At 39.7% G+C, this 23989-nt stretch overlaps 1 protein-coding gene and 1 long non-coding RNA gene across 3 annotated transcripts in view; one reads left to right on the top strand and one right to left on the bottom strand.

The window, feature by feature from the left end:
* Positions 1 to 23989, top strand: part of LOC110851471 (plexin-B-like) — a 156332-nt gene that overhangs the window by 116445 nt on the left and 15898 nt on the right. The window contains exons 10-13 of the mRNA XM_035853117.1: positions 6957 to 7346; positions 18164 to 18292; positions 19297 to 19401; positions 20561 to 20827. Coding sequence (XP_035709010.1) covers positions 6957 to 7346; positions 18164 to 18292; positions 19297 to 19401; positions 20561 to 20827 — 891 coding nt within the window. The remainder of the gene's footprint in view (positions 1 to 6956; positions 7347 to 18163; positions 18293 to 19296; positions 19402 to 20560; positions 20828 to 23989) is intronic.
* Positions 10184 to 12742, bottom strand: LOC118436061. 2 transcript variants are annotated; one of them, XR_004835167.1, is made up of 3 exons: positions 12636 to 12742; positions 10686 to 12572; positions 10184 to 10516 (listed from the first exon to the last, which is right to left on the bottom strand). It is a non-coding gene; the product is annotated as an uncharacterized LOC118436061 (long non-coding RNA). The 2 variants fall into 2 exon arrangements; XR_004835168.1 differs by having other exon boundaries at positions 12641 to 12742.

Raw genomic sequence — 23989 nt, 5'->3', positions numbered from 1 at the left:
GGGTAATGAATAAGCTGTGAGTGAGGGTCCAATAATGTAATTGTATGGAAAACAGTGTCCAAGTCTACAACCCTGTTTTTATTTATTACGCAATTTCTCCTTTGATCTTACCGGATCGGAGTAATAATAATGCAATAATCAGGATTAAAGGATAATTTAATTCAATTGGTCGCCCCAGTTTTGGGTGTCATGTCGCTGTCTAAATGAGCAAGGGTAATGTAATTCATTACTTAAAAGGATTTGTTTCATTGTCGTCCGGGTTGGCCCATGAGAATCTTCCGAGAAGATCAGGCAACCTAAGCTCAACTTCATTCAGAAAATGTAAAGTTGGGAATTTAAATTTCGGGTTAGGCTTGAAGTTTGCATTTAGAGTTATTTTTGCCAAGTACGTCTCAGCGGTGCCGTCGATGATTGAAGGCTTATTTCTGAGCCGTGGAAAGCAGTTTCAAACACTCAGCTTTTTACCCTCTTACGCAAAAGTTACGATTCCCCGGAACCCAACATTTTTCTTAAATTTTTCATAAATTGGATATATTTCCAAGAAAAAATTTTATTGTCTCAAATTAACCTCCCACCAATGAAGAACATTGGATAAAAAAATTAGAATTTTTTATAGTGGCGAAGTTTCCTAAAATCGCAAATATCTGACAAATTTGAGGAGCGGCAAGTCCAAAAAGGTACGGGGAATCGTCACCCAACAATTATTTTCAGGGAAAAATACAGTTATTTTACAGTTATTGTTACAATTACTACGTTATAACTGTATTACAATTATTTTTCTCTCAAAATAATTGTATTTTTCCCTGAAAATAATTGTTGGGTGACGATTCCCCGTACCTTTTTGGACTTGCCGCTCCTCAAATTTGTCAGATATTTGCGATTTTAGGAAACTTCGCCACTATAAAAAATTCTAATTTTTTTATCCAATGTTCTTCATTGGTGGGAGGTTAATTTGAGACAATAAAATTTTTTCTTGGAAATATATCCAATTTATGAAAAATTTAAGAAAAATGTTGGGTTCCGGGGAATCGTAACTTTTGCGTAAGAGGGTACCGGGGAATCGAAGCCCGCTAAATCCTGCGACAAGTGTTTTCCGTTTCCCTGTAACTTGCATAACTAAAATGTCCAGGGGATCGGAACTTTTGGGTGACGTTTCCCAGGTACTAAGTTCCAATCCCCCGGCACTTGAACCAGACTGACATTGCAGACTTGTTTGGCTTTCTCCTCCAGCAGCTTTTGCGTAGCTAGGTGCATACTCTTTTCGGCTTGAGCTTATTTGGCTCTCGCATCAACAAGAGGCAAATTTTGTCAGGAAAAATAAACGCGTGCGGGGAGACATTCCATTCCATTGGCAAGAAGAAGAAGAGGTTCGTGAAGGAGATAGTCGGCATGGATAAAGTGATGTGGGTGGAGGAGGCAGCCACTTTGGTTGGATTTTGGATTGGCGAGCTGAGTAAACTAAATATATTCATAATATTTCTAATATCGTATGCTGTTGGCACGTGAACAAACGTGACTGGAAACCCAAATGTAGCCTAGTTTCCTCTCCCTTATAAAATTGCATTACATTACCCTGACTTACATTTCTTCTCAACATTAATGTTATGAATCGGTGAGAAGATAAGCAGCAGGAGGAGGAAGATGTTGCTGCTGTGGCGGATGTAGTTGTATCGATGAAACGAGACCACGCTTTTCCAAAGGGCTACCGCACGTCTCATAAATAGTTTTGTACTTTCTCTTCTAACTTCTGTTCTCTGTAATCTTTCAACTTCTATTTAAATCTGAAATTTATTCGCTTACATAACAAACATGTTTCTGAGGAAAATTAAAGTTTCAACAGAACCAAATAAGACGGGAATATTTAAAATTTAAAAAAACTCGCATGAAAACTTGGGTCCAATGTTTGTTTGTCAACAAATCAAAAGTTATTAAACATTTAAGCTTGTAGTATTTATTTACCAAATGTTTGGATCGGAACATGTTGGTGAGTAGGATGTCGTGCTGATTAGCTCATGTTGTTGATATTAGCATTAGTTGGATTTACAAGCAGCTGCCGTCGCCCCTAATGCAGTTACCTTGGGGACTTGTAAAGAACTTGTAAAAAGAGAACCATTGAGGAGAAGCCCATTATAAAGGTGTTATTTGTGCGGAGAGGATAAGAGTGTGTCACCAAATGTACCGCACCGCCACGATTCCCGTCACCCTTTTGCGATTTCAATTCATCCGTTGTACAGCTTTTTTTTTTTACAAACAACTGCTGCTCTTGAACCCTTCCTTCCCATACCTCAGCACTGTATATGCATTTTTAGTGGCTGTCTGTGCTATTCAAGTTCAGGAGCACTATGGAATCATAAGACGTGCCGAGGTACGATGTCGATTTGGTCGAGGGTTCAGTTTCGGTGTGGGTTTTTAGGGACAATAATTTTAGTTTGGCATTGGGTCAAAGCGTGGACAAATTTTGAATTACAAATGAGACACTTTTAGTGCTGTAATTGTCCCTAGATTTTTCATGTAGAGTTAGATTAGAATGCATCAGAATTTTTTAACAAATTATTCTGGAAGGACATGAATAATGTGTGTATGAAACAATAGCAGATGATGAGAAGGGTTGTGACTGAGCAGCAGCCTCCCAACAATGAGAACGACATTTGGTCTAGAGTGAGATTGAAATCGGGTCGGGAAAATGGGTTGCTGCATAATTTTTGAGTTTGGAATTGCACTTCTGTAGATAAAGAAGGATCTGATTTATCTTATCTGTGGCCATTTTGAGCAATCGAATGTGTAACATCACATCGCATTAATGTGATCTCCTGTTGTAGATAACGAAACCCAGGAAGCGAACGAGATCATTTCACTTTTAGCATTTAAGGACTGTTCCGCCCGGGGGTTAGTCGGGAGGGACAAATAACAGTCAGACGAAATAATGTACGAACATTCTCTTCATTTCATTGCAATTCAGCCGTCATGAGACCCTCCTAACAAAGTGTTATCATTGGATTGCAGTTGCTTTATGATGCATGTGACCAACTTGCAAGAGTTTTGAAGAAAGTTTACTACGCAACATTGGTTTGTAGCAAAATTGTAATTTTAAACAAAAGTCGCTGCATTGGGGTGCGACAATAAGAGGTCCAATAAAATGAAAACATTCGGAATTTGGTTTCGCGTTAATGGCAAACTCTGATCCTATCATTTAAGTGCTATTTACGATTAGATTAAAGAATTCCACTCGGGTACAAGTTATTTGTATCGTCTTTTTTCCTATATATTAAAGGAAGAATGCCTCATAAAGCAGCGATATTCAAGAGCCGCTCAAATAACAAGGTGCTTTCAGGTTTTAACAAGTACTAACGAGTGCCATGTGCCGATTCTGTACATCCATTAGTTTGCAAAGATGTATAAAAATTATGACTCAAGGATGTTTTATTGCGTTCTTTAAGAGTTAAAAATGAACAGAATTTTTACTCATTTTTAATGTTCGTAGCTATCATAGAACTCGTTTGTGCATCTTGTTGAACCAATCCATTATGATTCAATTGAGGAGGAAGGGTCATTTTTATATGGTTATCGTTCCTCTCCAAAAACCTTATTGCATAAAAATGTATAGAGTGAGGATTAAAGTAGGTGCCAGAGTTTGGCATTGGTCAGCCCATTTTTAATGCCATTTCAAACTAATGTTTATTCTTTCCATCGGAGCAACCCCTCTCTCTGTGTGCCATTATGTCAGTCCGGAACCCTTTGAAATCTCAATCAATAGGGTTTGGTGTGATGTTGAAGATGATAAACGACTCTGGTGCCTTTTTGTCCCTTGTTTGGCGCAGATATTTTTTGTTGAATCCGTAACTAAGTAAAAGGATAACGATGGAATATTGCTATGGTCTTATACAAGTTTAAATGGATGGTTGGGGACAATTACTTGTGGGGTTAAAATTAAAGGGTCAAACTCTTGAAGTCTGGAGCCAGCTTTATGTAAGTTTCTTTGGCGAAGATGCCATTATTTTCACATTCGCTGACACTGCCTGTTTTGAACGGTAATTTACTTTTAAGTATGAAATTACTCCAAAGTCACCCTGCTGCTGGTGTTACCAATCAAGTCAATCGCCACGTTCTGTTCAACGGGTTGGATTTAGATTTGGATGGTGGCGAATTCTTAAGGTTTGGAAGACTACGAAGAAGAAGAAGAAAGATCCTTAAAAAAAACCGGGACATTTGTCTCTCGTCTTTTTCTCCTTAGTCTCTCTCTCCTTGGGCAACTCCGTCTTTTGACTGTCCTACTTGACGGGAAAACGAAAGAAAAATTAATGGCATTTCAGAGACCAAACCACAGAAACGAACCGTTCATATTATTCGTTCGTTCGTCTCCTGTGCCGCCGTCTGCTCACTTTCCGCACACTTTCTCGGTGTTAATATCCTCGAATTTTTATGGTCCTTTTATATATATGCATGTATAAAAATGAGGGTGATGCGTCTTGCTTGGTTGGTGCTTGGTTGGTTAGTGTGGTGAATGAATGAGTGTGTGTGTGGCGATGGTGATGTATGACCTGTTTCATATATCGAATTCGAGAGAGGACGAAATCTGGGTTGATTTATCGTCTCCCTTCAAACAGTCCCTAACTCTTGGGAAGCAATAGTTGTGAGGGCCAACTATGCCCCCAATTTTCCAATCCTTTTCAAACTCTTGTCTCTGGGAAATGGATCATTTTTATCTGTACAGCTCCCCATTCGACTCATTCTCCACGTTCTAGGCCATGCTGGTCGTGGAACTCTCTCCTCTCTATTTGCTTTCTTGAGCGGGTGTTTTGCATTATATTCTTGTCTTCAGACCGCATTCGAGCCTCTTGATTGCTACCCTCGATAGAGGAGCGAGTAAGCAGCAGATGAGAGAAAGCGGAGGCGGATCGAAGAGCAGAAGTATTGAATGCATATGTACGTACTTACGTAACGTAAGTAAGGGGTGTGTATATATGTACATGCATATGTACATATGCATATGATATGAACCAAATTTCCGAATATTTTCTCTGTACTTTCTGCGATGGATGACCCAACAAATTTCATGCACAAATGTGACTCGATATCATTTTATTTATCGACCTATTTATGCAATGGGGTCAATATGATTCAAGGACTTTCTTTCAATTTTATGTCCATATTCCTGGTCACGAAGCGTCAGTTTGCTCTCTCTTCCTCTCCTCCTTCTCATACATATTCACAACATACTCACAACAACGCAATAATAAGATAGCAGGGCAATATATTTGCTGGAGGTCGTCAAAGTAACGTCGTCATGCATAATATTTCATACACTTGTGTTTTATTTATTGGGATTGCTTATGGCGTGCAAGTGGAAATGATGACTCATTTTTTAAAAACATTCTTCCTTTTCGCTCATATTTCAAAATGATGTTGTTGGGTTAAGCACAAATCCGACATGGTGTTTGGCACAGGATTGCTAAATTTGACATTGTATTTTTTCCTTATTATGGTTAGTACTTTGACCTTGATGTGGTGCAATCGCTTTGAGGTTGGCTGGTGGGTTGCTCTGTACTTCATATTCTGGATGGATCAGAAGATGACAAATTGAGACTAGGAAAAAATGTAAATTCGGGATGAATTGCCGTGATTTTGAGCACACATGAACTTTTCTCCCACCAAAAACCCATCATTAGTTGAGAAAGCTAGGTAGAGAATGAAGCAGTTTTTGGCCTTACATACTTTTAGTAGTGAGGCGACAAGGATAAGTGTTTCATATGCAATTCCCGTCATTCCATATCATTACCGTTATCCGTATTGTTATCATCATTACTGTTGACTCGTTTGGTGGCTTGGATTTCTAAAATTGCAGCCTTTCGAGTTTGGAGAAAGTGGAGCAGAAAAAGAGGATAAAGTGGCTTAAGTAGTAAATTGCAAGACACTTCTCCTTTCCATACGCGCTTTCTCTCTCGCTCTCGTACCATCGCCACGACACATTTCAAATTCAAACAACAGAGTTAGTTGGAAGACTTTTTTTTACAAAAGTGAAAAGCTGCTCATTTCCAAACCTCTTGAGAAATGGCGTGGATTTTGAGCAGGTCGATCCTCCTCCTCTTCACATGAACTTTGTTGGCAGAGAAATGGGGTTCGCTGCACTTTTGTTTTATTTATTTGTAGATTGTTGGTTTTTTTAATTCAAAAGTTTGTTTTTAAAGTTTGTGTCAGCATACTTTGGATTCGATTTTGGAACAAGTTGACACTGACATTGATTGCTATTTCATCTATTGGGAATATCTTGTTGGGAAAGTTGTTGAAAAATTAATTAAAGGGTTTCAAAGTTTTGATGAGTTTTTTAAGTTATTTAGAATTCATTTAATCCAAGACTTAAAATATATTTTGTCAGTTTGTTTGAGTATCAGTGTTATGTCGTCCAGACGTGGCTGTTAGTGTTCTATTTCGAATTTCGGTGGAATTACCTACTTTGGAAAGTTGGAGAAAGCTTTTCTCGTTTCTTCGCTTCTTTTACTTTCTACTACTTAATTTGTATTGCAGTAAATCGGAATTTGTCGTCGAATGTCTAAATATGCTACAAATAAAAAATAAATTGCACAAATTGACACTTTCTGCATTTTCAATTAATTTTTACTGAATTGAATCTTGTCCGTACATATTTCAGCTAAAATTATCAAGATTTGGAAACATGAATGAATCGTCTATTCAATTGTTTCCACTATTGGTTGCTAGACATGAAATAAAGAAACAGACTTTAACAATAAAATTTAATGTAATTGTCTCTCTCGTCTTTGGGATCCGTTCCAAAGAATCTTTCCGCTTGCAATAGTTGAGAAATTGATTGTCACTTATGGAGTTTTGAAACGCGAAATGTTTTCATTTATTATTTGTGTGGTACAAAAAATGAGTCTCCAAATAATAAAATATGATACAAATAATTAAGTTGTAACGCAATCTTTTTACATGAATTTCAGGTGATGCTCGTGATCCGACCTAACCTCCCTGCCGGAGCAAAATACAAGTGCGTCTTTGGCTCCGCTCCACCAATTGATGCCGAATTAAAGCCTCACGGTCTCGAGTGCAAAACGCCATCTGTGAACTATCGCCCTCTCATTCCTGAGGACCAAGATCACATCCAAGTCGATTTGGCCGTGCGGTCCTCCGAGACGAACAAGGATTTTGTCAGCCGGGCTTTCTACTACTACAACTGCTCTCGTCACACAAGGTGCAGATCCTGCGTCAAGGCTTCGTGGGGATGTAATTGGTGTTTGTATGAAAACCGATGTGTTCACGACACGACTGTTTGCAATTCGTCCTCCATCATTAGCGGTGAAAAGGTCGCACTTCTTCACATGATGCATCAGGTAGGTGTTCAACCATTCTGTATTTATTTTTAGGAATTTTTCATTGCCGAACAAATTATTTTGTGGTGTGATGACACTAAATTGGTATTTCCTGTTTATGATCACTTTATGATAATGATTTCAAACGGGGTGCGTACAGATTTGTTTACCATGCAGATTACCTTTTCGCTCTCGTTTGTAGCCAATTCATAACCAGCAATACACTGTTTAGTCTTATGACCAACATCTCCTACAGTTTCGGACCAACTGGGTCAACGATCATTAATAGTTTAATCAATACACAGTTATGGCAATCATGTTGGTTACTAGGGCTGGTTACTCATTGTTTGAAAGATGTAGGAATTTGGAAATAGGAAAAGTTTTCAGCTTTAAGCGAAAACTTGGTTTTCTATTAGTTCCCGTCCCGTTTAATGCTTTTCCTTCCTCTTGCTGCATGTTAAACGGGAATGGAGGCAAGAGATAAAAGTACTGCACAACTTTTGGATAAATTTTGCTGGACAACACAAGTTGGCTCATTTAGAACCATCCTTCATATTCATTACTTTGTTAGGCTTGTTAGATTCGCACGGTGTGGCGGAGGAAAGAAAAATTGCTCCTTACACAACGTCAAAAAAGTTTTGATCACTTATTCCCCGAGAAAAATGCATTGCCAAAAAAATTCCTCATTCCATTTTCAGATTTCTTGTAGACTTCACATTTTTAGTTAAACTATTTTTCCCCTTCACACAGAAATTCCACACTTTGCTGATGGATGTGTTGTTATTTGCATAGTAATTTTCATGAATATTTATTTTTCGTATTCTTGGCTCACATTTTTAATTCTTTTCGGATTATGAGAAGAGAACGCGTTTACTAAATTAAATTAAACTTTCCCCTTCCGCCTCCTCCTCCTCTTCTTTTTACTTCTTATTATTAGGAGGAGACGCACCGCACTTTTTAATGTACTCCCCCCACTTGCATTTCTATACTCTGCTTTTAATTTTAAAGCCCATCAATTCATCCCTGCCATAAATCGGAAGTTCTCTTTCTTTTCTATGGTCGGTAATGAAAATGGGTCTCCCCGCTGACAAATCAATTTAATAAGAAAGAAGCAAGCATTTCCTCCATCACGCACACTAACCAACCAACCAACCATCATCTCATCACACGCACAAAGCATAGCACTTGCACGACTTGGTTGAGTATTCTTGCATACAATGCGCGTATTCTTGGCAAAGTCTCGTTCCGATATAATATTAACTCACTTTTGGTTTCTTATTATATCGCCGGACTGGCAGTGGCTACCTGTGGTGTCAATTCCGTCTTCGCATCCATCTCCTCTCACTGGAATCCAATCACTCACTTTCTTTTCTACTGCGAGTAATCACGCTCTCTGCCTCGGTCATTATTCTGCACCATGAAATGAATGATATAGATATCGATTGCAATCACCTTCAACTGCAAATAAGTCGTGACGCTATGCCATGAACATTAAGTTATCGCGTTGAATCCTCCAATTTGTTAATTTAAATGGTGCAGTCAGTCAGTGTCATAAGCATACCCTGGACAAATATTTTTTTATCCTACCCTACTCGTGTTGAGCTCAACATGAGTAGGGTAGGATAAAAAAATATTTGTCCGGGGTATGGTCATAAGTCAACGCGCTTCCTTCACAGTTATTCAATTTTATTCAGATGCATTTTGAACTCGAATTTCGTAAAGTGTTTCATCGATCTACAAGCAGATAAATTGCCAATTTGTGACATCAGAAACAAATTGAAGAACATGTGTGTACATAAATAAGCAACATTTCTTATTGTTATGATCATCATTGTAGCGGGACATGTCATCAGTCACTATCATTTTACATGCAGGACTACTTGATTTTATTTGATTTAGTCGTAAACTACTAATTTACTAATGCATTCACCGCTCTGGTTGAGCACAACTTGGTTATGTTCATATTAATTCGGACATTGACGGAGATGTGGTTTGGGAAATTTTGGAGAGTGAAATGCTCCATATGTAATTTTATTTGGAAGTGAAACCCTGTACGATAGGCAAGGGTGAGGTTAGGTGTGGTGGTGCTGGGGTGGACGGATGGCTTGGATGGTTACGTAAGAGGCCTCACATAAAGCACGTGGTGGATTTTAGGGAAATTTTGACCCCTACCCCCGTGGTGTGACCTACTTATGTGCCCCATGTTATAATTAACATGGGAAGGGTAGAACCCTACCCCCTCAAATCCATCACATGATTTTTGCACAGTCCCTAAACTTGCATTGTAGCCGTATTCAGGAGACGCGTTGCATGTACACGCATGTAAAAGAGCGTGAGGAAGTCGTATAATCGTAATAACGAAATGAAATCGGTTCGGGTGCAGCAAGGAAACTGCATTTCGGTGCACCATTAATATTGCCGGCGACTTCAATGTTAATGCCAATGTTACTACACACATGACTGCTGCCGCTGCTGCTGCTTTTATTACTACGCACTCGTCCTTTTGCATATGGTGGCCAAATTGTTATAAAGCCAGTCATGACATTGAGGAGGGTGAAAATAAATAGAATATTGAAAATTGACTAGTAAATGCATACATGGGTTTAAAAGCGATAAAATAATATTCATGCAGAACATGCACTCTTGTTGATTACCGAGAATAATAGACTTGTAATAATGTCATCATGGTGTGAGCCTGGGATGCGATGATACCCGTTTTATTGATGGATGGAGTTGTAAAACAGTACTGGCGGATATTTGGGCGAGCATGCTTGCAGCGGAAGTGACGTGAATTGCATATGCATAATAATGAGCGTACATAATAATACTGTCGGCTTTTGAACCAAAGGAGAGACAATTTAATAATGCGAGTCAAATGTGCAACATGCCATAATTTCATGCCGTACTTTCTCCTCCAACTCGACTCCTTCTTCATGAATTGAAATGCTGATTGCAATCTCTTTGTCTCTAATAGCAGACTTATGCTTGTGAGGGGCTGAGTAGTACGCAAGCAAGCTGAGGAGCAATTTTAAAATTCGGCGTGAGGAGGATAAGTGGCAGTTTGGTTGGAGTGAGTGCAGCATGAACAATGGGGTTGAGGAGGAGGGTGGCCCATCGAAATCTTGGCTGCGAGCTAATGAAGTCACAGCCTGATGATGTTTCCTCCCGCTGATTGACCAACTTCCAGGCAGCTGCAGTACAGAATTAAAATTGTTAAGGTCGTGTGTCACATTTAGTAGCAGTTGAGTAACCATAATCGCTCGTAGGAGAAAACCAGTGGTGTTCTGAACTCATGTATGATCGTGACATGATAGGAGCCAATGACGTGTTTTAAAATTAGAGCAGTCAAACGAAAATTACAGGGTTGGTGGTAGAGTCGAGCCTTCAGGGGCTGTTTGGTCGTCGGTTGGCAACTCCTTTTCATTTCCTCTTCCTCACACATGAATATTTTAGTAAATGAGAAACTGATTTGCAACGGCCTGCAACAAAATTATTTTACTTCACCTGACCTTCCATTCACTCATTCATTTTATAATTATTTATGACGCCGGTATTACGTAATAAGTAGTGGTCAACAATTTTTGGATGGCCTGAACCGGCCACCGCTACCGCTTGGACTAACAGCTTTGCTAAAGTAGTAAACCTTGTTTTGGTGACAAGTGCAAATCTTGAGGAGCAGTGACTTTTTAAATACCTCGAGTGAAGGCGAGTGAGAGAGAAAGAGAGAAACGGAATCACTGGCCATTTAGAGCTACATGATTCTTACATTAACTTCCTGGTCGGGTGTACAGATGGTGGAATGTGCATTGGGAAAATTATTTTCTGTCCAGTGAACCGTGGACATTTGATTGATCTTGAGATCATTATTCAGTGCCCACGTAGTAAACCTTCTTGCTTTTGGTCATACACACATGTTGTATATCTCTCAATTGCTAGTAAGAATTTATCTCTTGACTCTTTGCGGAGAGGGAAAGAATTACAACGAGGTGGTCATAAAAGCAGTGCATTTTAGTCAGACGCACGCATATGTTTCCCTTAAGTGTAAGTTGAAGGGTTGATTTTCTCGAATTTGCGAGTCTCAATAGCTGCGAGTGGGTTAAAGTAGAAAGCAAGTGGGAAAGGAGTCGTCTTGCACGGACTTTAACCCTTATGTCGTCACGTAAGCCGCGGACGGATGATGGATTAAGATGGAAATAGATTTTAAAGCAGGTTCAGAAATGGATTTCGACCAAGTGCAAGGCGTGTGGTGTGTGTGGCTGCTGCTTGGTTGGCGATGGTTGTGGCGGAAGGAAAGCACACAAACACGGCATGTGTGTGTGTGATGTTGAGTTGCTGAATGTTGATTTTTTGGGGTGTGAAGCAAGTTGGTTTGGTTGGAAAGTGTGAACTCGTTATTGGATTTTTGATGTCCTGTGGTGTTGCTAAGTGTGAGACCTGCCTGTCTATTGTACCTGCTTTCGGCGGGTGCCAAGAGGAAGTATATGCGTAAATGCAGTTATCATCATCCCATCCCATCGACCCAAATTATGCGGGGCTGCATCATATCAAATTTCAACCGACGACGACGACGACGTACTTACTTTCATTTTTTCAACTGCGTTTTCACTGCTCTTCCTCCTCTCGATCCACGTCAAGTTGAAACGCTGCATTTTAAATCGTCGTTTGACATCAATTCAATCAGCAAACACTGCACGATGGGGTAGGGAAATGAGTTGAATGATGGTTCAGGGAGGTGAAATCAATAGTGAATGCATTTTTTGGCTCTTGAAAACTGCCACTGTCTACTTTGCATAAAATAGTTAAATTTGATACGTGCATCTATGGCCAATTCTTTTCTGAATTTAGTACCAATTTAATATGAATAATGATTTTTTAATATGAAATTGCCTACGAACCTGGTCACCTTGGTTGGTGTATTGATTGCAAAACATAACACCAACGAGGTAAATGTACCGCAATCATGTTCGGATCGGATTATTGAAGCAGTAGTGGTCTGCCGCAGCCATTGTTATACAAGATGCGGTGACGCAAGAGTAATGTCCACGTTGTATAACGGACATGGTTGACATGAGACGAGCAGGTAGATCGTCGTAACAGTGGTACTTTCTGGGAATTGTGAGGTTTCACCCCGAAAAGTGGCTTAAGGTTCGCGTCTAATCTGAATATATTGACTCTCCAATGGCTGTACGACGACGACTAAGGCTTGTGCTACCACCACTACTTTGAGACTCAAGTTGGTTGTTGAATCTAGAATGCAAAGATTTCAGATCATTGCATTTTTTATGAGATGGTTGGTTTGCATTAGATTACATCACATTTATGTTCCAGCCTTGGAATGCATATTCTCATCTCGACGAGGAGGAGAAGAAGCCGGATTCCAAGGATTTCATTTTCTACTTCCGAATCCTCAGATTGCCGTTCGCCCTATGCACTTTCGGGTGAAGGGAGGAATACACTCTTAGAAAAAATTTTACTTTTTTGAAAAGTAAGTGCACTTTTTACTCCATATGAAGTAAGATTTACTCTGTATCAAGTAAGCGTTACTCTGGATTTAGTAAACTTTGCTTCATATGGAGTAAAAAGTGCACTTACTTTTCAAAAAAGTAAAATTATTTCTAAGAGTGTAGGATCGGAGTGGAATGAGGTGATTTTCCGCGTTCTCCTCCAGTGAAAGTGGTGTGAGGGCAACACGCTTACTTATTCCTCCTTCCCTCAATGACGGCAAAGACGAAATATGTCAAGGACCTTCTCAAGTGGTGCAGGTGACTTGCTGATGCGATGCAAACTGCATATTCTTATTCGAAACGCCACCTTCTTCACGAGACAAGGGGAATGGAAATTCATGCACAATGTAAATTTTTCTCTGCGTCCAAGTCCTACAAATATATCCAAAGCGTGCAATGCAGTAGGGAAAATACCGCTTATCACTACCACCCGCCAGGGCTAACTGCCCTACAAAGTGCAAAGACGGTGGTCTCTAAAGTGGAAAAGTCTATACGTAAATCCGCCTACACAAGTTTTTATCAAAGAATAACATTACTGTTCCTTCTCATTAAGTCGATACTAGGGATTCGTACAAATCCCATCAGCACTTTTATTGGCCGTCATCCATTTCGATTTCAAAACTGCATCAACCAAAATTAACAGTGACACTCGAGCCGGCAGCGTCCAGCTTAGCCAACGTATCTCTTATATCATTTGCCATATTAATACGTACTACACACGAGAGAGAGAGGGTCGAGGGAATGTGTGGGATGAATGCAAAAATTTTTTGAGGTTCTGCATTTTTTCAATGTCACCCTCCTCTTGCTTTCTTCGCGTGGGTCTGCTTTGGTGGTGATGCATCATCGTGTATCCACCAGCGTTGGGTGGGGATGGATGGGAGGCATTTCACTTTTTACTTGATTGAAATGCTCACTTCAGTGCATTTCCTGGTGAGAGAGGAGCCTGCTTGGATGGGATGGAACTCACTGAGTCAGAAGAAGGTCGGTCGGTCGGATCCATCTCCATCGGAGTAGTGGTGGTGAATCTGCTCCTACGGTCTCTGCAGCAGTGGGGAAGGTTTCAACAGGGGTCAAAGTGAACTCTGTTCGACGACTGCTCCACGCTCCCTGATGCATTCGTGATCATCATCTTGATTATTTATTATCTTCTCGTTCCGACGGATCCACTTCATTCAGTCGTCAATGCTCAATAGTCCCTCAGGGCGGCTAAACTCTAGTTCCACTCAAAGCTGCCTCACTTTTAAGCACCATTTCTCCTTCCTTTGCATTTCATCATTTATTGCAAAGGAGAGGAGAAAGCCAGCAATTCGGCCGCTTTTGTATCATGATTTCGTCTTGTGTATGTATATATTCTCAAAACTTTTGTGAGTTTCCATGTAATGATAGTGTTTCTGTCATGTCATCCGTCGGCCCCTCGATCACTGAAGCTGCTGCTGCGTGTGTTGCGATGTGTAATGGAATGCGATGTAATAAATTACTGCAAACATGGAAAATTAATATTGCCAGATGGATGACTACAGAGATATATTGCACATTATTGTCCAAAATGTGTGTAGTTTCATTAGAGGAAACATGTGCACACGCATATTTCTGAGGCATCAAACAAAGTTATTATTTATTTGTCAGTTATTAAATTTGTAAATGTTCTGGACAACGGGACTGAGCTGATGTATGTGTGTATTTTAATATAAAAATCGTCGCATTCACATCTGTACGCCGTGTACCTGTCACTTTGCCTCATGTTGATTGTTTGCCTCCTCCTCCTTGTGTAAGAATTTCCTTTGAAATATCCACACGAAAATTTGAACGGCTACATTGTGACAAAGCATTGTCCAATTTAATTGAGATTGAGAAAAGTCTTGCAATCTACAAATCTACACAAATGTCAAGTCACAGTCTCGTTACGTCGGTGGAAATAAAACTTTCTCTAATTTTAAACGCGAAAATCTGTAGAATCAGAAGGAGAGAAATAGGGATCTTCTGCCGGAGTGAAGTGAGCTGATAAGAAGAAACTGAGCAGCATCTTCTTATTCTTTGAAACGTTTGAAATGCAGAATGTTGGAAATGAGATTTGGGTTCCGTCTCAGATAGTTCACTTGATATCGCGCAGTTAGTTGATGATGACATCGCATTTTGCTCCCTTTTTCGTATGCTTGTTCTTATAAGATAGTTGTGTAACATGTAGATTGGCCAGATTTTTACATCCGCCTCAACTACCATCACCAACCACCAAACCAATTTTTTCTCCTCCTTCTCTGGAGAAACCACAAATCAAAATCAAAGCACATTCACATAGCTGCATCTGATGGAAATGTGGAAGCCGGAGAAGCAGCAAGTACTTAAAGCAGTCACGAATTAGAATTTTTGGGAAATGTAATTCAAGATTCCAATTCGCCTCAAATTTTTCAAGCATCAACTTCATCGTGTTTTAATATGTTTCTCTATCTCTTCCTCCTCCTCCACAAAACTTGTTTTGACTCCACTGGTGAAATTTGGCATTTTAGATTTCTTTGCATATATTGAATCCAATCCAATTTGAGACAAGATCCCACCACATTCAGGACGGCTTGGCAAGTTGCATGGCATCCTGGGTTGCTAGATATATAAGTTTATAAGTACGTAGGGCTCAAACTTGGCTACATTACGTAAGTCCAATTTCCTCCTCCTCCCAAGAAAAAGACCTTGCTTTGCTGGTACAAGTAGAAATGAGGGAGAAGAGGTTAGGGCGCAGATCTAAATCCGAGATGACAGTGAAATTCAGCGATTCAGCCTTTTTTATTTGAGTTAAGCACTGAACACGTTGCCTCTTCTCTTATGAGGAAAGGTAGCCAGAGGGATAAATTTTGTGCTGTGATGTGTCGTAATGTGATGAAATGAAATATTTTATTAAGTGCGACTCCTTCCGCCGTTCAACCTGCCACTGTTTGAGTGGAAAAGAAAATCCAGCAGGCTTTGTTCCTGGAAATGCAACTTGATACAACAACGACGACGGAAGGAGGACGAATAAGAGACATGACAGAGTGCAGAAAAAAAGAAGCATTGTTTAGATCACAGCCAGCAAGCACAATCATTTTGGACGCCCAGTTTGGTCGTGAGAGATAATTTGGCAATATGTTTGTTCCTAGGTGAATATTTGAGCTTGCTCCTTTGCTCCTCGACTGACTGTCCTGGAAGCGATTCCTTAGACGAAGCAATTATTTCCGTTGCGAGACAGCCGCGTCCAACTTTGTCAGATTTCTTGAAAATGAATAATAATAAATATGAAGCCTCGTCTTTCATGACTATTCACGATGCAAGAATGTGGAAACTAATTTAAAAAATTGCAACTTCTTATGTAAGATGTTGTTATTGCATTGCAATACTTATTAAATTTCTGCCATATCATCTTCAAATAAAATAAATTTTGATACTTTTTCGTATGTGTGTGCTCATACATAAACATATATCTTGAGCCAAAAGGACGACGAGCACTATATGACTTTGACTTTGAGTCTCGTCGTCATCGTCGTCGCAGTCCTTGTGTTGTGTCCCCTGAGAATTCCAACATTTTGCTGACAAAGACCCTTTTCTTCTCATTCCCTTTTTCCAGACTGTACAACATGCACCAAGACACGTCACCAGTTGACTCCGTTTATTTTAGTTGGCTCACTCACATGTACACAGCTCGTTCGTACTATGGGACTGGTAAAGAGAGAAGAGAAAAAGCTCGTTTCCATATTATTCTAATCAGTTCGGCTCTTTTGATAGCAGCCAGAAAATAACCGGGCTGGTTACGGATTAAATTGGATATTTGAACCCAGAGTGGGAGAAAAAGACTACAGGAGATATTTGTAATTTGTGTAATGAATGCTTTGATTCTACTTCATTTCTTGTTTGAAAATGAGACCCAATGAGATGAAATGTTGCGTCCTTTGTTGATCTGTGAAGATGGTGTATGTATTTAGAGAGGGTGAAAGCAGGGGGCAAATATTGACGCTGACTGGTTATCTAAGTATTGTGTAAGTGTATACTTTTAGGTGGATGAGGCAAACAGCCCCATCACCGTTGCTGTTGATGACCAACTAATTATTTTATTTAAACTATTACATGACGATTTGCAAATGTAAATGAGGACGAGTTTGGGTTGAGGGAGTACTAAAAGGCTTTTTGTCTTTTAATCTAAAATCTGAAGAGGTGACAGATGAGCTGTTGTCTGTTCCAAAGAACGTTTCATTAGCATCAAACGAGGAATTTGGGAGTTGAAGATAGAAGCGCGTTGTAGTTTAAAGATGTTATCTCCCTCTCCTTACATTCGAAATTCCATGCTTGGCAGTGGTGTGGTTTGCAGTGATAGCATGTCGTCGTCGTGTGCATTCAAACCTCTGATGCATGTGTCGACTCTCTCTCTCTCTGATAAGATTTTATTTGGTGAAAATTTGTCACTTGGTCCTTTGCATGGAGTAAATCTCTAATCAACCGGTTGACGATGATGCTTTGTTATTTTTAGCCGTGGAGGACATGGAGAGAGGCTGTGATCATAAAATTAAATTCAAAGTATGTATACACACAACAGACACATTTTGCAGTAGAGACATGGGACAAAGTCTGTGTGAAATTTGAAGCTGTGGGGATTGTTCAATTTTCTAAATTAAAATTGTGTCGTCGTTGTCTTTCGTCGTGTGGTCGAATGATTCGGGTGTTTCGGTTCAGCGAAATTTGTGATTTTGGGGGAAGGGTGGTGGTGTTGGTGTAAAGAAATGAGAGAGAGAGGATGAACTTTGAGATTTAAGTGGTCCATGGAAATGAAATTCGGATTTTAGTTCCAGACATGGATCAAATCTTCTCTATCCCGTGTCTCATCCGCCTTAAACCACCCAGGGGCATGTTGTTATTTCTTCGGGCTGAATTCGATTAGTGGTTGAGTGTGGGGATAACTTATTTACATATTTTTATAGCTCACTTTCCCCATTATGCGGCCATGATTATAAAATCGTTTTAAGTAGAAGCCGTCAAGTTTGTGCGTACAATGTTAACTTTTGAGTAAATGAAGTGGAAAATCTGGTCTCGTGCAAAATGGGTCCGTTTATTAACTAATATTGTAAAAGGCTAGGCGACGACCTTACTCTATTATATTATGTATTTACCGCTTTTGGAATAAAATTGCTGCTGGACATAAAAATGTGAAATTTTTCCCTTACTCTCGCTCTACTGAAGGAAGTTAATCGATTGACATGTCAATTTTCTACTGCTTTCTCCCCCTTGACCTCTCAAAATTCTACATTTTAAAATTACAATCACATCATTCTGCTACATTGGAATATTTTAATAATAACTGTCAAATCTTGTTATTTCCAGAACCCTGCACAAATGGCGAAACATGGTTCAGGATTCTGCCCCCGTTTCCGCACCCCCAGCGAGCCTCTCCTCATCCCAAACAATGTGGCCAAACGATTGAAGCTCGAAGTGGAGAATCTCCCACGACAGGTAAAAATACAACACGGCATGCCAAAAATTTTATCACTTTCACTCTTGTTCGTCATCTTGCTACATACTCAAAACTTCAAGACTGGGTGCCAATTCAGCTTGTTTCTGGGCCCTTTTTTTCTTCGGAAGAGTCAGCAGGGTCTCTCTCTCTCTTGCTTCCTTCATAATCAGATTCTCGACCAGTTTCCATCTCAAAGAAATACTACTGGTGAGAGTCGTAGTGGAGAAGGAGGAAGGATCAGAGTTACGTAGAGATGAGTCTGCAGGGTCTGATGACAAGGTAATACGATGGCCGCATCTGGATGAGAATCTGAACTAAAGATGAGAAAGAGAGAGAAAGAAAGAAAGAGAAGCGTTCTTCTGTCTGTCGTAGATTGAATGCAATTCAATACTTCACCATTCCAATTTATCGCCACTGAAGCCATTGCCATTGGTCCCTTTTATACGCATTTCCCTTTCATCTTCCTGATTTTGGATGCCTTCAGTGTCCCACGTAGTGCGGGCATCTGTTGTAAATTTGTCTTTAACTGGAATCGTTTCCTACCATCACCAGACAAGGAGAGTTACATAATTGTCTCTGCAACTTGAGGAAAACAACCCTTGAAATACAATCCAACCACTCGTAGTCATGCTTAAGGTCAAATAAAATAATAAAGCGCCAAGTGAGACACGGTTTGATTAATTTACAAAAAGAGAAAGTTGCCCCTTTGGCTGGCAGATTTAGTTTTTGATTGGATCCTCCAAGTCGGATGGATGATAAAGACCGTAATGTAGATTAATATTAGAGATAGGCGAAAAATATGCGACTTACTGTCGGATAAACGGCGGTCTAATCTCTCCAGACTGAAGCACGTTTGCGTTCTCCTTCTCCCACGACGTCACGAAGTCCGGTTTATGTAACTTTCAGTGCACGGCATGATATTGAGCTCTTGTTATCTTAATATTTGATCTTTAGTTACCATCCAATTTAATAATATATTAAATTCTTGACTGTTTTATTCCAGGCAAACCATGCCGACGTTCACTGTATAATTGTAATCGAGGGATCCACCGTCAAAGTTCCTGCTAAAATTGACGCCAGCAGATTTGTTCTCTGCGACGAGACTACGGTAAGTTATTAATTTCATTAATAACAATTCGATGCAACCTCTCTGCGGTGTGATCAATGTGCGCAAATATTTATCGCAATATGTATATATAATTTGGGGCGGATTATGGGCTAAACTACATAAAATGCATAAATTCTATGCCATAGCGCTGCATAACTTTGTTGGGAGAGCTCCACACTGCGTCGTTGTGGGGGGGATGGTGTTATGTCAAAGAGCAAAAATATATATATGTCTGGAAACTATACATTTGACTTGTTTACAATCACGAGTTATGATGAAAGTTGTACGACCACGTTTTTCAACAAGTCATACACAAGAGACTTGAAAATTACTGACTTGGCATGACACGTATAGCTTGATTACGCCAGAGAAGTCACACTCTGCCACGCTTCACATTTTTAGCACTTGACATTTATCACTCATAAAATTCCTGAGAAAGTACATGAGTATGAGAGTTGTGAGTTTTTGGTTTTGCAGTAACAGCACTCTTACATACTCTGACTTGGTCCTAGAAGTAGCGACCTGAAACTTGGTGTTTTTCTCCCCATTCTCATGCGTTCTCCTTCACATCCATTGGCGAATAGGGTCGAATGTCGACCAAAGTACAGAGTTTTAAAAATTTTATCGAGCTCTTGAAAGGTTTACTTACTTTACTTTACTCGTTTACTTACTTATTGCTTCGGTCGATCCACGCGCTTTGCCCACCACGACCACCACTCAATTTCAACATGTCGCAGTTTGACTCAATTATGGCAACTTTAATAGTCTTAAGTAAATGATTTTCTCATGTGTGTGGGTTTTGTTGTCTCGTTCGCATCTTTATTTTATGTTGAGTCATGTCATTCATGCTCTTTGACTTTCTTGCTTTTAACTCCAGGAATTAAAGTTGGAGTAGCTCGAGACTCAAAATGTCTCATGATAAGAGTCAGTAATAATCAAAGTCAAACTTGGAATTTCGTATGAAATAGTCGATTAACGTCAATTCCTCCTGTGGTTCGTGTATTCAAATGCGTGTTGCAGTTAAGAAACCAGTGATTTTTCTATACCTGGTCGCTTAAACGGTTCGTGAATGAATACTCGCTCGAAGAGGATGATGATTGTACGCATTGAAGACGAAGAAGGATGAATACGATATTTAAATCATTTTTTTTAATTCCAGCTCTCCTACAAATCTCAGCAAGGGGAGTACGAAGGGACGGTGACTGTGATGTGGAAGCAGAACCATCACTTGGATACCATGAATTTCACTTTGTACAAATGCGAGATTCTTGGCTCCCACCGAAGCCATCCCGACTGCTCTCTGTGCGTCACACCCAGCAATTCCAAATACAGATGCACATGGTGTGGCGATACGTGCACGTTTCGCGACCAGTGTCTCAAGTCGGCAGTCCAAATGTCCAAATGTCCCAAACCTAGAATTGATGTGGTAAGTCCTCCTCTTCTTGTAACAAAATTATTACTCCAGCACCAGCTCTGTTATCATATCATTATCAGCAGGCCTAAATGATTTTCCCCGAATTTGGGTGGGTCGTCCTTCAAAAAGGGTTTCCTACAAAATGAACGTACTCGTTCTTGGTACTATTTATCTCTCATCACATCAAGTACAAGTATGTGCACACCAGTCGCACAGTCGGCGGTGTGAAGCCCATCAGAGGCAATTGAAACTTATCTTTGTGAGCAGCAGTTAAAAGGAATTGACTACCTGAAAGTCTTGTTTTGATTTCTATCTCGAGTTTCATACAATATTGATATTTTATTTGTACTCCGAATGCAGCATGATCACTCATATCATCGCCCATCCAAGAAATCACTCTCTTTACATAAATGGGCATTTGATATAATTAGGAGATGAAAGAAATGATAGGGCTTTAGAGGAAAAAAGATGTCATGATGCGTTTAATGGGCTAAAAGTCTTTTCACAGTTTCTGCTCTCACTCTTGAATTTTTATTCTGATTGTTCCAGTTTTTAGAATCGATTTGCTTTTTGGTATGTAATAACGATCCGGTGTACGATGTACGATAAGAGCAATTGGTGAAATCATTGCAATATCTTTATCGAAATTGTCCATGCCAAGAGTAGAAAAATGCTGACAACTTGAAGCAGGTTTTTAATAGAGTTGTCAGTGCGGTCACGATTATGTCCAACCAAGTCCTGTCCAAGTATTACAGTAGTCTCGCAATATGATAATGCCAGGTCATAATGCAAATTATATAAAATTAAATACTCATCATCATGACGTTGTCGAATGGTTGTGGTCGTTGAATAAAAAATATATCGCTTGGTGCAAATCGCAACCCATCAAAGATTGACAATAACTTTGATGGATACACAATTGTTATTCTAGTTATTGGTTTGATGTGCAGATATCTTTGAAGAAAAAACCATCAGTCTTGCCATTATATTTCACATCAGCGTGATCTGTTGTGTCACGAATTTTTTTCTGGTAGTAATTGATCGTCAGTTTGATTGCTTCCTTCCTCCGTATTTCTTGCACATAACTTACGCAGTGTTCTGAACTTTCGTGCTGGTAGAGATAGTAAAGTTCTTTAAAGCTCTGGGGATATCATTTGAATTATAACAACTGATAGTTAACAGCTTCATATTGTTAGTCTAGCCCCACGATTGTAAATAGTGGTGAACTGACGAAAGTTAAAATTGATTGTCTCCAGAAATAAGAAGACGGTGGTAAGAGAATTGCACTTTTGTGCACAAGAAGGCATCTACGTATGTACATACATACTGCGACCATATATATCCACCCACTTGGCTTGATCAACCGATACATACATACATACATCCCTTAGGAGCCTCTGTATGTATAAGGTTGTGGAGAAATATTGGAGATATAAGAGAGATTTGAGCCACTGATATGAAGGATTTATTATGACGGTTTCTCTGTGCCAAGTCCTTCAGTAAATTGCACATCATCAAGAATAAGAAGAAATGCAAAATTATGTAGGCCCGAGCCAAGAAAGTTGAATAAAAGGATTTCTGTTCTGTTTCCGGAATATGTTTTTAGATGTTTGGTTGGAAATATTGTTATCGGAACTTGTTACTTGTTTCCAGAATATGGTCAACTATTTACGCATTTGGATATTAAATTCGTGTTTGGCAGGGTAACCAACCCAAGGGCGGTCAATTTCTTATTTTTATTCATGACGGCATACATGCATTCTTTTGTAGAATTTGGTTTAAATAACTAATTAAATAAAACTACTTGAATTAAATTGATTGAATTACATTAACTCCAGCGTGGTGGTTAAAATCCTCGAGTTTTAGCAGGCCGAGAATCTAAAGATAGAATAGAAGAGAGACAAAGAAAGTGAATTGAATAAAGATCGAGTCCAGGTCGACGAGTTTTCTTATGCGGTGGCTGCTTCTCTTCTTTTGCGGTGGTGTGGATGATCCTGTTGTTTGATGGCTAGTGGTTGAATAGAGGAATGAATGAGTCATTTGAGTGCACTGCTCTGCCTGCATCGCTGAAAGGAGAAGAATGAATGGTATTGACATTGGATGCAGTGATTTAGATGAGACTCTTGAGAAATCCGCACGTAAAAGCCCATCCGCATTTGTAAATGAATCAAAGTCCAGGCTCGTGAAAGAAGGAAGGAGAGAGCAAAGAAAGCAGGAAAGAAAGAAAGGCGAGTTGCTTCCCTCATTTTCTAGTTCTCTGTGGTAAACTTGATTTATAAATGCCACTAAAATGGCAGCAGCAGCGCTTTCAATTCCATTCTACGTACGTAATGAAGGCACTACCACCATCATCACCACCACCACGACCACGCTGATGACAGAGAAAGTTGGGCACAGATTGACTCTCTTTCTCCAATCGGAGAATAAAGAATAGGCCACAGCTTTATCTGAGTTTTGCAGTATTAATTAATCGAACTCAATGCGGAAACATGTTCGCACTCGTACTTACTAATATTTTACTGTCGCGAGTGCAAAGTTATGAATAATAATTGGACTTGATTATTCCGTTATCATTTCCGTCAGATGCGTATATTTGCAATTGTGATTATACATTTCTTAACTAATGTTGTTTTTCCTCTAAAAAAAAGTCCGAGCAAACATTACGGAAAGATAGAAGAGAGACGTGATGGGGCTCGAAGATAGATAGCGATAGTAATAATTATACTAAGGTGACGCTGGCAGATAATGCTGGTGGGTGGCCATCCCAGTTTTAATGACATGTTCACCCAACATTATATTATTCTCGCCACGCGCAACACTGGGTTTCCTTTCGGCTTAGTCTGCCAACATCATAATGGATACGTTATCCACTCAAGAAGTGGAAATTAATTTGATCCGACGAGATTTTGACTTTTGAGAAATTGCGCACGGATTGATTTGGCTGCACAATCTACTCTGCTTGCAATCAACACCAACAATCAGTGTCACCAGGAGAATCGGGCCATCAACCATCCTGGGCACAAACACGTGTGTCAATGTGCCCGTGGTGTGTAGCTTGTTACAGCCTCTTTATTAGCTATGTGATGTGAATTTTCTGAATGTGATTGGGTGTGGAGATTAGGTGAATCTAGTTTTGCCTTACTCCAACGCCGTGTTGTCTCCTCATTCTTTTAT

The sequence above is a fragment of the Folsomia candida genome, unplaced genomic scaffold, assembly GCF_002217175.1.
Source record: "Folsomia candida strain VU population unplaced genomic scaffold, ASM221717v1 Fcan01_Sc006, whole genome shotgun sequence".
Taxonomy (NCBI): domain Eukaryota; kingdom Metazoa; phylum Arthropoda; class Collembola; order Entomobryomorpha; family Isotomidae; genus Folsomia; species Folsomia candida.
This window is presented reverse-complemented; position numbering and strand designations above follow the sequence as displayed.